This window comes from Garra rufa, chromosome 11 (genome assembly GCF_049309525.1).
Source record: "Garra rufa chromosome 11, GarRuf1.0, whole genome shotgun sequence".
NCBI classification, from domain to species: Eukaryota; Metazoa; Chordata; class Actinopteri; order Cypriniformes; family Cyprinidae; genus Garra; species Garra rufa.
Window position 1 is genome coordinate 17,435,103 of NC_133371.1, and position 13,849 is coordinate 17,448,951.

The 13,849-nt window shown below is 37.7% G+C and overlaps 1 protein-coding gene across 1 annotated transcript; it reads left to right on the forward strand.

Moving 5' to 3' along the window:
• The first annotated feature begins 205 nt into the window (after nt 1-205).
• On the forward strand, nt 206-7,196 carry LOC141345247 (neuronal acetylcholine receptor subunit beta-4-like). The gene is made up of 5 exons (XM_073850132.1): nt 206-421; nt 1,283-1,327; nt 1,547-1,656; nt 3,168-4,227; nt 7,023-7,196. The coding sequence occupies exons 1-5, from the start codon at nt 206-208 to the stop codon at nt 7,194-7,196; spliced, it is 1,605 nt and encodes a 534-aa protein (XP_073706233.1).
• The last annotated feature ends 6,653 nt before the right edge of the window (nt 7,197-13,849 follow it).

Sequence of the window (13,849 nt, forward strand, 5' to 3'; positions counted from 1 at the left end):
TATTCATGTTTTTTTTTTTTCTGAAACATTTTAGTTAAACATTCGTCTAGCGTTTTTTAAATGTTACTACTTGTTTCAGAAAGTTCAGAGAACTTTCAAAAGTGACATTCTCATAATGTTTGCTAAACACAAACTGAAATGTTCCTTTATGACTTGTCTCAAGAAAAAAGGTTTTTAAAAACATTTAAAAAAACTGGACGTCTTCATGTTTCAGAAACCAAACCATCTGCTGAAATTGGCTGTTACTGTTCTGATGTATTTTTGGTGGTCTGCAGGTGGAGTCTGTGCAGACTCAGAGGAGCGTTTGATGAACTGGCTTCTGGGTAAGGAGCGCTATAATAAGCTGATCCGACCGGCGGTGAACAGGACCGAGAGAGTGACGGTTGTCCTGCAGGTTTCTCTGGCACAGCTTATCAGTGTGGTGAGTCAAAACCGGACCTCGACAGCAATCAAAATGTCAATATCTGTGGTTTTGTAGTGTATATCAATGGCCTAAAAGTTTGGCTAATCAGAGAGATTTCAAAATACATTTCAATAAGTTATGAGACCTGTGCAGAGATATTGTTATGTTCATTCACATTTTAATTCACAACTAGCCTCCATTAACCTTAATGGAAGAAGTTTAAAACTTAAGGACTTGTAAGAGTAGAAGAAAATCTCAATGTACCAAAATATTGAGATAGCCTTAATGGAAACCCAGTCCAGAGCATTCAGAACCTCAGACTGGGCAGAAGGTTCACCTTTCAATAGGGCAATGACCCTAAGCACACAGTGAGAGTGGCTTATAGACAACTATGTCCTTGAGTGGCCCAGCCAAAGCCCGGGCTTGAAACCAATCAAACATTTCTGGAGAAACTTTAAAATGTCTGCCAGTCTCCATCCAAGTTGACAGATCTTGAGAGGTGAAGAGGTGAGGCGAAGAATGGCAGATAATTGCCAAATGTTGATGCGCAAATCTTGTTGCATTAAACCCAAAAAGACTTGAGGCTGTAAAGGTGCTTCTGCTAAGTACTGAGTTAAGGGTATGAATACTTTTTTTAATGTTCTTCATCTATTGCCTAAATTCAGTTGTCATAATCTATTAGTTGCAAAGTTCAAGTCTGTGAGGAAATGATTATGATCACAGTGACTATGGGATAATGATGCTGTAAAGATGCTGTTTCATTGAATGTCACATTTCTATGTTAGAATATCTGCAGTCACTGCACTTATAAAATGTTTCCGAAGTCAGTATTAGTGGTATTATCAGTGTGTTTATGTGTTTTTATTTCTTTGCTTCCAGAATGAAAGGGAACAGATTATGACAACAAACGTCTGGCTCACTCAGGTCAGTGTCAGAGGCTTATCAAATGTCAGTTAATACTCAATTAAAGCATCATCAGCTCTGATGTCCTTGTGGTTGATCTTGAATTTATCCATTGCGAGTCCTGTCCAATAATCAGTGCGCTCACGTCCATTCATCACACTGCTAATCAAGCGTGTAATTGTGGCTGGTCTGGGAAAGCTCATATATGAAATAATAAGACAATTGCAATATTATCTGCAGAACTGGAATGATTATCGACTGTCGTGGGACCCGGCAGAGTACGAGGGAATCGACAAGCTTCGGATCCCCTCCAGACACATCTGGCTGCCTGATATAGTGCTGTACAACAAGTGAGTGATGCCAGCGAGTGTTGATGATACAAGAAACCCAGATGCTGCAGGCTGAAGTAGATAATAACCAGAAACTGAACGGAAACTGGCTCTAGCTAGAAATGAGCCACCAGAAATGTACAGTGAGGAAAAAAATTATTTGATATCCTGCTGATTTTGTATGTTTGCCTGCTGACAAAGAAATTATTAGTCTATAATTTTAATGGTAGATATATTTGAATAGTGAGAGACAGGATAACAACAACAAAAAACAAGAAAAATGCATTTCAAAAATGTTACAAATTGATATGATTTTAATGAGTGAATTAAGTACTTGACCCCTTCGCAAAACATGAGCTAAACCCTTATTGGCAATCACAGAGGTCAGACGTTTATTTTAGTTGGCCACTAGGTTTGCACACATGCATAATGAAGTTGTCCCACTCCTCTTTGCAGATCCTGTACAAGTCATTAAGGTTAAAAGACTGACGTTTGGCAACTCAAACCTTCAGCTCACTCACAGATTTTCTATGGGATTAAGGTCAGGAGACAGGCTAGGCCACTCCAGGACCTTAATGTGCTTCTTCTTGAGCCACTCCTTTGTTGCCTTGGCCATGTGTTTTGGGTCATTGTCATGCTGGAATACCCATCCACAACCCATCTTCAATGCCCTGGCTAAGGCGAGGAGGTTCTCACCCAAGATTTGAAGATACATGGCCCCGTCCATCATCCCTTTGATGCGGTGCAGTTGTCCTGTCCCCCAACACCCCCAAATCATTTTTCCACCTCCATGTTTGAAGGTGGGGATGGTGTTCTTGGGGTCATAGGCAGCATTCCTCCTCTTCCAAACATGGCGAATTGAGTTGATGCCAAATAGCTTGATTTTGGTCTCCTCTGACCACAACATTTTCACCCAGTTCTCCTCTGAATCATTCAGATGGTCACTGGCAAACTTCAGACGGGCCTCTACATGTGCTTTCTTGAGCAGGGGGACCTTGCGGGCACTGCAGGATTTCAGTCCTTCACGGCGTAGTGTGTTACCACTTGTTTTCTTGGTGATTATGGTCCCAGCTGCATTGAGATCATTGACAAGATTGTAGTTCTGGGCTGATTCCTCACTGTTCTCATGATCATTGAAACTCCATGAGGTGAGATCTTGCATGGAGCCCCAGATCAAGAAAGATTGACAGATATTTTGTGTTTCTTTCATTTGCGAATAATGATACCAACTGTTGCCACCTTCTCACCAAGCTGCTTGGCGATGGTCTTCTAGCCCATTCCAGCCTTGTGTAGGTCTACAATCTTGTCCCTGACATCCTTGGACAGTTTTTTGGTCTTGGCCATTGTGAACAGTTTGGAATCTGATTGATTGATTGCTTTTGGGGACAGGTGTCTTTTATACAGGTAACAAGCTGAGATTAGGAGCACTTCCTTTAAGAGATTTGTTACATATGTATGATTTGTATGATTTTATATATAAAATGCACCTCTAGTAATAACATATCTTACATGTCTGATATTCTGTTCCGTAGTGCTGATGGAACATATGAGGTGACGGTCTTCACCAACGCCATCGTCCTGTTTAATGGGAGCATTGCCTGGCTTCCTCCTGCAATATACAAGAGCGCCTGTAAGATTGAGGTCAAACACTTTCCTTTCGACCAGCAGAACTGCACTCTGAAGTTCCGATCCTGGACGTACGATCACACTGAGATCGATCTAGTGCTAAAGTCTGAGGTGGCCAGCATGGATGACTTCACGCCCAGCGGTGAGTGGGACATCCTGGCTCTGCCGGGCAGGAGGACGGTCAGCGCTTTGGACCCCACCTACGTGGACCTGACATACGACTTCATCATCAAACGCAAGCCACTCTTCTACACCATCAACCTGATCATCCCGTGCGTCCTCATCACCTCGCTGGCCATCCTGGTCTTCTACCTGCCGTCGGACTGCGGCGAGAAGATGACGCTGTGCATCTCTGTCCTGCTAGCGCTCACTGTCTTCCTCCTGTTGATTTCCAAGATCGTGCCGCCCACATCCCTGGACGTTCCTTTGATAGGAAAGTACCTGATGTTCACCATGGTGCTGGTCACATTCTCTATCATTACGAGTGTATGCGTGCTGAATGTTCACCATCGCTCTCCGAGCACACACAGCATGCCAGACTGGGTCAAGCTGGTGTTCCTGGTCAAACTCCCAGCACTGCTGTTTATGCAGAGACCCCGTGGAAACTCAGCCCGTCAGCGCCTTCGGCAGAAGCGCCGCCTGCGAGACTCCGGTTCTCTGCTAGGCCTTGCAGCTCCTTGCAAATCTGCCTTGACGTCGTCTGCCTCTGCACTGTTGGCCGCATCCTCAGCATCAGCTCTCTCATCACCGGGACACATTTACAACAAGGGACCTCAGCTCGAGTTCAACTACGGCTCTCGGAAAGGAGATCTGCGGCCTACAGAATTCCTGCCTAATGGACACAACTTAACACAGGACCTGAGAGGAAACAGGACTGCTCCAGTCTGGGGATCTGAGGTTCAGGAGGCTGTGGATGGCGTTCGCTATGTAGCTGACCACATGATGGGAAATGATGACGATCAAAGTGTGAGTGACTTAATTGTTTCCCAGATACACTTTCTCATACACCTCCTTTTAAAGTGTCTTCTGCTCACCAAGGCTCCATACATTTGATCAAAAATATAGTAAAAATGTAAACTTGTGAAATGTTAGTACTAGGTTTAAAGCGTTAACATATCATAACATAACCAATCAAATGATATCAAACCAGCAGCAAGAGCAATATAACACGAGTGCTGATTTTGTCCCGATCTATCACAAGTTTAAATGTGATTTTATACAATAGTTCAGTAAATGAGAACTTGATATTGTGTTACATTTTAAACACTATATTATGTGTTTTTGCAGAGAACATATTACCTTTGACGCCATAGCAGAATTGTGTCTCCGACCAACACACGTACACATCAAAGTAACCTTAAAGGGATAGTTCACCCAAAAATGAAAATTTTGTTTATCTGCTTACCCCCAGGACATCCAAGATGTAGGTGACTTTCAGTAGAACACAAACAAAGATTTTTAACTCAAACCGCTGCAGTCTATTAGTGATTTAATGGCAGTGGATGGGCACCAAACCTTTAAAAGTAAAACAAAAAATAAATGCACAGACAAATCCAAATTACACCCTGCGGCTTGTGACGATACATTGATGTCCTAAGACACAAAATGATCGGTTTGAGAAACAGAACAATATTTATATAATTTTTTACCTTTGATATACAGCCATGTCCAACAACTGTCCGGACCGCGTGCTCAGCATCTGGCTCAGTACATGTGTACACACTCTGGCGTAGTATACGCAAACGCTGGAAGCAATCTGTCGCGTGTATACGACACTCATTGTGCACAGAGATTGTGGGTATAGCGGCTATTCAAAATGGTAATTACTTGTGCTTATCCTGATTGTTCAAACTGATTTAAAGCTAAAAAATTATGTTTACTTGCGCAAATCCATCTGGGCCAGAACGCGTACACAGGTAATGCACCTGATGCTGAGCTGAGTTGGACATTGCTGTCTATCAAAGGTAAAAAATTATATGAATATTGTTCAATTTTTTTTTTTTTGCAAAGACCGATTCGTGTCTTAGGACATCAGTGTATCATCACAAGCCGCAGGATGTAATTTGGATTTGTCTGTGCATGTTTTTGTTTTTTTCACTTTCAAAGATTTGGTGCCCATCCACTGCCATTAAATCACTAACAGACTGCAGCGGTTTGAGTTAAAAATCTTTGTTTGTGTTCTACTGAACAAACAAAGTCACCTACATCTTGGATGCCCTGGGGGTAAGCAGATAAACATCAAATTTTAATTTTTGAGTGAACTATCACTTTTAAGCCGGATAATACAAACTTAAAGGACGCCAATTACAAAGACAGGTGACTGTGATACACTGATGACGAGAACAGGAACTCCAAATAAGGGCATACGGAACAAACCAAAACAGACAGAATGACGGGGGTGTTACAATTCCTGAATGAATCAGCCATTTGAACGAATCAAATCGAAAGAGTAAATGACCCAAGACATTTACCACCACCTGCTGGCAGATTTTGTTTTTTTATTAAGAATATTTCATTAAAACAAAGAAAAAAAGAAAAGAAAAGAAAAAAACATTAAAGGGATAGTTTACTCATCCTCATGTTGTTTCAAACCTTTTGTGGAACTTACAGTATTTTGTAGACTGGTGGTAACAAAGATGTTCTGATCACCATGACTTTCATTATATGAACAAAAAAAACTGAGATGTTTCTGAAATTATCTTCTTTTATGTTCCATAGTTACATAGTCTTCAGTGTCACATGATCCTTCAGAAAGTATTCTGATATACTGATTTGCTGCTCAAGAAACATTTTTGATTATTATTAATGTTGAAAAGAGTTGTGCTGCTTTACATTTTTGTGGAAACAGTGTTATACTACCATTCAAAAGTACCATTCAAGTAAGATAAAAAATAAATTAGTAAATAAATGAATACTTTTATTCAGCATTAAGGATGTAATAAACTGATAAAAAATGACAGTAAGGATATTTATAATTTATAATTAATTCTATTTCAAATAAACACAGCCTTGGTAAGACTTCTTATTCCAATTTTTTGATCTGTTTAACAAATGCATTATTATTTATTTTAAAAAAGTAATAATTAATGTATTTCTGACCCTATACCTGTCAGTAATTTCATATCATCCTAATAATTCTTGAGTGGCATTGATGGCTTTTAGACCTTTCATGCCTTTTATAGTTTCACTAATAAATCGCAAGCCATAATTGCCCTCATCAATCTTAAACGTAAAATATTTGTTCAGTTTGTCAGATTTAAACCAAGAAGCTGAGTTTGTAAGTCTTAATTACTTTTTTTTTTTTAAGAAAGTGCTAATGAGTCATGGATTTGACTGTAGTGGATGAACTGTTTCATTTGCTGTAATTCTGTGTATTTACATGTACAGACAGGATTATACAGCAAAATCTGAATGTCATTTCAATTCAACAAAGAGCATTTATTTAGCAGACACACAATTAGCAAACAGAGGTGGGATAAAGCAGAGGTTACACTCACGCTTTAGCCAAAGCACATTGTAAGAGCATCGATCGTGTGCTTAAATCACTCTGGAGGAGAGAGAGCCGCTGAATAATAGTGACTATCAAAAAGTGCAGAGGACAGCAGTCTGAGAGATGGAGTGGCTGCGCTGGTCAATAGCGGATGCTCAGCACTGTGTTCTGACTCATTCTGCCTCAATCTGTTTCCTCGTCCCTTATTAGTGCACTAACAGGTCAATAGGTTTATTAATGAGCCAATGTCTGTGCATCTGCGTGTCCACAGGTAATCGAGGACTGGAAGTATGTGGCCATGGTGGTGGACCGCTTGTTTCTGTGGATCTTTGTGATTGTTTGTGTGGTGGGAACGCTCGGTCTGTTCCTCCAACCGCTCTTCCAGAACCAGACTGCTGCCATCCAGCAGCCCAGCACGGAGCTGTCCAGACGGGACGGGATGTGAGGCCCAGCTGATTCGTCTGGAGCCAGAGATCTGAATAAACTGCTGCTTTATATAACCCGACTCAAAGACATAAAGCTCTGAATAATCGTCTGAGCATTAAACACTACTCTCATAGTGATACAGTCATTGTACAATACAACACAATATACTATTGTATTGTAATAATGTGACAGAGCGTTTTCATCACATCAGCAACCATTTGACCCAGAATATGACTGCAAAGCGCTTGAAACTCAAGTGGCACCAAATTGAATTGCAGAATTTATTATTGTCTTCAAACTGGTTTCACTCTCCTTGTCTGCCATTGGTCAGAAAACAACAGATAACCCAGCCCAGCAACTCTCTTTATTGGTTGATCCATTGTTAGTCACTTTTTCCCCCCACTTTTCAGGGAAATAACAAGTAACACTGAATTAAACAAGAAATTGTGAAGTAGTGAGATTAAAATAGTATTTTCTTGTAAAACTTACTTAATATTTGTTTTATTTTTCAGTGGTCTTGATATTATGTAATATTTAATCACATTTGCAGCCATTCATGTCCATTTTGTCAAAGTCTTAATCAAATCAGTACAAATTTGTCTGTTCTTGTCTGAATGCTTGATTTGGTTGAAGAGCAAGAATCATCTGTTCACCCTTGTTTAATTTTCCAAATCTTCTCTTCAGCATCAGTGTGTTCGGTAGTCAAACATTTATTAGCTTTGTCATTTTATTTCTTATCTTCTGTGTTTCTCCTTGTGTTCACCTGAAAGCACATTCAGATCTGACCTGAGATGGACTCATGTGAATCACTATATGTGTTGCGCCACCTGCTGGCTATATCTGTGTCTTTCACTCACAGTCAGAGCGAATCCATGCAACTCTTCTGTATTTGAGTGAGACCTCTAATCGAGACAACAGGGCATTACTTTCATTCACAAAATACATCATCTCTTTACATAGTGTCAAATGTTGTTATATAATAGTGTTGGAGGTTTAATATTTTCATTTTCATTTCATTCATTACATATAGGACAATGTTGGACTGTGGGAGCAAGAGTTATGGAGTTTGTGGAACATCAGTCTGAATCATCAGACATTTGAAACATGCATCGCCTACCATTTCTTAGAAAGGATAGAGAACATTAGAGTCCATGTAATATGACTGAGACAAAGACACATTTAGCAGTTGTAGGAAAAGTGGTTTGAAAAATACACAGGTAATGAAGTTTGACGTAGTTTTGTGTTTATTAGGTTATACTTTGCATAACACATGGAAAACAGAATGATCTCCCTATGTTAATTTCCTCACGTTAAACAGACGCTTTCAGACAAATGTGACCCTGGACCGCACAAAACCAGTCTTAAGTCGCTGGGGTATATTTGTAGCAATGGCCAAAAATACATTGTATGGGTCAAAATTATTGATTTTTCTTTTATGTCAAAAATCATTAGGAAATTAAGTAAAGATCATGTTACATTAAGATTTTTTTGTAAAATTCCTACTGTAAACCTATCAAAATGTAATTTTTGATTAGTAATATGCATTGTTAAGAACTTAATTTGGACAACTTTAAAGGTGATTTTCTCAAAAGGTTTGATTTTTTTGCACCCTCAGATTCCAGATTTTCAAATAGTTGTATCTCGGCCAAATATTGTCCGATCCTAACAAACTATACATCAATAGAAAGCTTATTTATTGAGCTTTTATATGATGTATATATCTCAGTTTTGTAAAATTTAACCTTATGACTGGTTTTGTGGTCCAGGGTCACAAATGTAGGCTATTATTTGGATCTTTCTCAAAACTCTCTAGTCTCTCAAGTTCTCAACCAGTATTAAATGTGCTTTTCAGCTATTAAATGTCCCTGTGCTTTATCATGTAACTAAGTCATAATCACATTATATTACCATAATCTGTGTCTCGCATAATGTGCGTTGCGTTTTTAAGATGGCATGTCAATAGAAGTAGGGGTTCATTAAGGTAAATCGGGACACCTTTTTCCTTTGAGATGACTGGAAAAAAATGCCCATTACACCATTAAGTTTAGATTAAAAAAAAAAAAAATCAATCCAGTTAACTTGTAGTTGGTCGAAGTTTTAGTACATTTGTACGTGTGCTGTTTCACTGACAGCTGCGCGCTCTCGCCTTTCTCTGTCACTCTCTCTCTTTCTCTCTCTCTAGTTTTTCGAGCTCGCGCTCGACTCTCCATCCGCGCTTCTCTCAGTCTCTCGCCGCTGCTCTCTCGCCTTCCTTCGTCCCGCGTTTACACTCTTGGATTAATCTTCTGTCAGTTTTCCGGATTGTACGATGAAAACCAGACCTGTCGTCATTTTCCACACCTGCTACTTTCTGTTTTTTCTTCTGTCGGGTGAGTAAAGCAAGACTGACCCTGATCCGATCTTCGGCTACTTGTTGCTGTTTATTGAAATATTTTGTGTTTGTTGTCTGTCAACGACCCGAGCCATGAAAACATAACAACAGACAGGCAAAATGAACGATTCGAAGTGTTTATTGACCGTAGTCTATAGTGATTCGCGTAGTTTGGGTTTTCAATCGTTAAATACATTTTTGTTTCGGTTGCAGGAAAAAGTCGGTTTATAACACACGCTGACTATTTGTGACAACATGCCCCAATAGCGGCACACGCTCTCACAATGAAACCTTGCAGTGAAAAACAGCATTTTTAAATGTCTAACACAAATCTTTTGAGCCCAACAGAGATAAATTCGCAGATAATTTTTTAAAATAAATTAAAAAATAAAACAGCATCTGTTTTCATTATTCCTAGTCCAGTTTAACATATACAATTAAACATGTCTATATGCATTCATGTATCTCATAATCAAATCTGACGTTCTAACCACATTTGTGATGAACATGTTTTATTGTAATCATGGTTTTAGCTAGAGTTTAATTCAGGATAATAGTTTTTTTCCCCCCTATAGTCCAACTCGGTGAAAAAAGTGACCCAATTTACTTGAATTCAGCTCTATCTATGTGTTAGATCAAAACAAAAGCAAGATATTGTAAAGAAAATGAGTCTGAAATTGATGCTCACTACAATAAAATGTGACAATTTCTATTTTACATTATCTCGTGTTATTGTCTCCTTAAGATGAATCACTTTGTTTTATTCTTCATTTGATAAATTGATAGTAAGTAATGCATGTTTTAGCAACTTAAGATTCTGTAGTTGTATAATATACTAAATGTTAGTTGATTCTCCTCTGGTGATGCATGTTTTCTTAGTAAAAAAAAAAATGATGTGCTTTACTGAATGTGTCTGGTCCAGATTCAGGGGTTTGTGGCTCTGAGGCCGAGCACAGGCTATTCTCAGTCATCTTTTCCAGTTATAACCAGTACATCAGACCGGTGGAGAATGTGTCTGACCCCGTCATCGTCCAGTTTGAAGTGTCCATGTCACAGCTCGTCAAAGTGGTAAGTGCCTGTCCAGAACAGAACAAATACAGGGTTATTTACCCAAGTTTTAGATGAAATCTCTTGGGTAAATCTCTAATGTCTGCTGTTTCTATCAGTCATCTATTAGCTACATGATGAGGCTGGGTCTCTTCAGAGAGCGAGTGTTTCACTCATGCTTGAGTTTCATTGGCTAGAGCTTCAAAGTCTCTGCGCTTTAGCTCTGACCTCAGACACGCATCAATCCGTCAGCATGAATGACCGTGTGAGCGCATGATCTGGTGAATTTTTAGTCTTCTTCACGTCTTCCTTCTTTATTCTCCACCTCAGTCACTGAGAATGTCTCACTTCTATTAAAAGCAGTGTCTATCAAGCTTTCTTTCTTTTTCTTTTCTCTTGATCATTGTTAAACTTGATGATGTTAAGGTTTGTGTGATGCAATAAATGCATTCCGCTTGTTATGCTTTAAAGTTTAGAGAGATCATTTAATGCTTTTTGGGGGGAATGGAAACGCAAACAACAACAAAAAAACATCATAAAAAAATGATTTCAGTATTTTATTGCAGAGGAGAAATATTATGTTCTGAAATGTTCTCATTTCTCTGCCAGCACCTTTAATGGCCTGATTTTAAAATTTGGCAGACTGTTAGATTTAAAAAAAAGATTGTAACGTGTAAATTGAGATCATAAATGAATAAAGTCAAAATAGTTTGATTCATCCTCAATATTTTATTTCAGGCCAAAATGAATTTTTTATATGTGTTGTAAACAGTAAATCTCCATTAAATATATTTTTGAAACTGAAAATATGTTTAGTATCAAACGTCATATACCAAAAAATAATCCAAAATGTATTACAGTGGCAGGAAATAGATTTTCAATCTTAGCAGCCTACTCTTGTGTGTTATATGTTCACATGTTTTGTAGACAACAAAGTTTTTCTTCAAATGAAACACATGCAGTTATTTTAGTTTCATTATAGTTTTTTATTAATGTTTTTTGCAAATAATATTTTATCTTTATTTATTTTATTTAATCTGCATTTTCTTGTTTAATTTAAAATTTAATAATCCTATGGTTTTAGTAATTTGTTTTGTGTTTTTGTCATTTTTATTCGTTTCTGTAGTTTTTAAATATAGCTATATAGTTTTGATTAATTTTTGTTTCAGTTTTAGATTTAGTTATTTTAGTACATTAAGTATTAAATGAAAATTAGAAATGTTGCCTTAGTAAAAAAAAAACAGGTTATATAGTTTACATTTTAATTAATTAATTAATTAATTTGAAGAGTTTATTTGCAAAAACAGATAACTCAGTTTTTTTTATTTAAAAATCATGCTTTTTATAATATTATCATGTTTTTATTGTGTTTTATAGTTAGCTGTATTTTTTTAGTTATTTTTATTTTATATCAAAATAAACCAACTGCAGTTTGAGATTAATTGAAATGGACAATGAAAACAAATGATTTTTCTTTTTGCAAATGAACTCTTATTAATTTGTGTATTTTTAATAGTTTTAGTTAACTGTAATAACCCTGATGTGAACGTATTTTCTTAGATTAAAAATATATGGAGGGCATTTTTTTTGGAATGCGTATAAAAATATTTATATATTTTTAAATATATTGTCAAAAAATACACTAAAAATGGTCATATGGTTATCTATATGTAAATATATATATTTAGAATATATACTTTTTTGCTGTATGGGATTGTGAGAATTCAAAGTTTTGAGCATTGAAGAAAAGCTCCACAAATGTAAGACTTCTAATTTTAAGATCTACATATCAATCATGTTTATGGGCAGCTGGAGGTCCTGTGTGCATCTTCATGCTCCTTCAGGCGACGGGACTCAGGTGGTCCTCGCTCTCCATCCAAACACGGCCCATCTGTTAGACACGGAGGCTCCGGTTGCTCCCGTTCAGACTGACGCCTGGAGAATGATTGCTTATGACAGCATGTTTCTTCTCTAAGCTCTAAAATATTAATCTAGAGCCGTGTTTATTCCCCTGCAGGTGATTTGTCTGGGACTCTTACATACTCTTTGTTCCTTTTTTCCACAGGATGAGGTGAACCAGATTATGGAGACCAATCTTTGGCTGCGACATGTAAGCTCATGCATTATTCATGCACATCTAAAGGTCATTGATTCATTTAGATAATTGGACACAATTGTATTCACTATCTTTGCAGTCTCTGTTTAAAATGATTGGTGCACAAGGTGGATTTAATTCCCTGTGGAATACAAATATTTGGTCCTTGATAATGATGTGAAGTTGTGAATGTTAAAAATGAATCCCAAACAAAGGAGTTATGAATGGGATGAAACAACAAGAGGAACCCCATTAAGGCAAGTCAGTCCACTTTATTGATAATTTAGATTCAGATTCAGATCAGCAACACAATATGTATAAGATTTTCAGAACATGCATTAATGAATTAATTAAAGGAAACAAGTGCTGTTCATTAGGGAACTGAGTGAGCAGGTGAAATTAAACAGGTAAAAGCGGACCAAAATGGCAAAACATTTTTTGCTTGCTTTTGCCCAGTGACAACTGCATGTAATGAAACGGAGTTGAATATGGATGATTCAGAATTTGGTAAAGTGTCATAAAGAAGAGTTTGTAAATCAAATTTTGCATTTGTAATGGTGACCCTTTCATTGAGCCACCAATTTGGTGTAAGAGACTTCAATCACCTTGACACACAGAATAAACCTCCAGCTTTGCAATCATGTTACTTTATTTTACTATACTATACGACTTTATAGTTTGAATTTCGGAAAAAGTGATGTGAAATTGAGTTTTTCTAGAGCTAAACTGGGTTTGTTTCTTAAAAGCATTGCATGTGAAGCTTTTCGGAAATGCAGCCCTGAGGTTTGAAATTTGCTTCATGTTATGTGCATCTTAAATATCACACTACAGTTAAAAAAATGGGCCTAACTCTTAGGCTAACTCACCCTTTTACCTATAAATCACTAGCTGGTGGTGATGTGTGTATGATACGCAAATTTGTATAGGTGAAAAATAAATGTGACTGTGATCTTAGTAATAGTTCCAGGGGTCTCCTTTATAAAGCGTCTGTACGCACAGATTTGCTCTTACACTCTTAAAAATAAAGGTGCTTTAAAGGGTTCTTCAAGCGATGCCATAGAAGACCCTTTTTTGGTTCCACAAAGAACCATTCAGTCAAAGGTTCTTTAAAGAACCATCTCTTTCTTACCTTTTTATAATCCGAAGAACCTTCTTTCGC